We start from the raw sequence: 1,019 nt of genomic DNA on the forward strand, positions 1-1,019 counted from the left end.
AACGGCTCGGGATCACGAGTGTAGCGCTCATTCCAGTACTCAGAGCGACCGTACTGAGCCATTGGGAACGAATAGGCTAACAACGAACAACTCCCATTGTGACACTGAAACTCAAGGAAGGGTATTCAAGCTTATATAAACGCTCAAATAGTCAGTTGTAACAGTTTACTCAGAGTCGGTAATCATTACCGGTATTCAGAGACCTTGTGATGGTCACAATAGATCCCTTCCCGTACATCGTCGCAATCGCAGCGCAGCGAGAGCTCTACAGGAGGGAACCTTACATCACATATGCCACGTTGAACCTCAATGGCACTTCTCGTCATCGGCACTGGATGGATCGTTGATGCGACTGAAGAATGCTATACGCCCGGTAGGGTTGTGCTTAACAATGAAGAAAAACGATCTGTTGACTACCATCTCGAACGAATTCGGCGGTGGCATCACGAAGGCACGGTTCATGACCATAGCTGTAGCTGCGGAGCCTTCAGTTCCCTCCTCATTCACCTTAAGAACAGCCTTGTGGAAGACGTTGCTGATTTGCAAGGGACCATCAGACATGCCAGAATAGTCACCCGACAGCTGCAGACCTCCTTCCGCTAGGATGCCGGTCAGGTCCTTCACACCATACTCGGCTTCGAATTTGGGCATCATCAGCACGCCGGGCGTCCGTTTCATTCCAGACAGCCACGACTCATAGGAACTCACGTCGAGGACAAGACGCTTGTTTGCTGTACTAGGCAATACAATAATAGCCGAGTACTCAGGGTGAGTGTAGGGGATAGACACGACCTGGACATCACCATCAGAGTAATAGTCAAAGATCTTCATGCCTCCTTTCTTTTCCTTGCTCTCGGCCACCATCATTGGAACCAACTTCGACCCACCATCCGGCAGTTCAAATTTCATAGGCCTAGTTAGCTGAGGGTTAAATTTGGCCAGCCAAGAATCCTTGAAGTAGGCAGCATTGACTAATACAGCGCCGTCAGGCGACGGATCCTCGTCCAGAATGTGACCGA

The 1,019-nt window shown here is 50.0% G+C and overlaps 1 protein-coding gene across 1 annotated transcript; it reads right to left on the reverse strand.

Moving 5' to 3' along the window:
- Positions 1-227: 227 nt before the first annotated feature.
- Pmar_PMAR010546 (Plasminogen activator inhibitor 1 precursor, putative) lies at positions 228-1,019 on the reverse strand. The gene has a single exon (XM_002770961.1). The coding sequence runs from the start codon at positions 907-909 to the stop codon at positions 307-309; it is 603 nt and encodes a 200-aa protein (XP_002771007.1). The 5' UTR covers positions 910-1,019; the 3' UTR covers positions 228-306.

This window comes from Perkinsus marinus, assembly GCF_000006405.1.
Source record: "Perkinsus marinus ATCC 50983 genomic scaffold scf_1104296964144, whole genome shotgun sequence".
NCBI classification, from domain to species: domain Eukaryota; phylum Perkinsozoa; order Perkinsida; family Perkinsidae; genus Perkinsus; species Perkinsus marinus.

Excerpts from the sequence above, each read along its gene's own strand:
- Pmar_PMAR010546 (XM_002770961.1), bottom strand. The coding sequence starts at position 909 with ATGAAATTTGAACTGCCGGATGGTGGGTCGAAGTTGGTTCCAATGATG.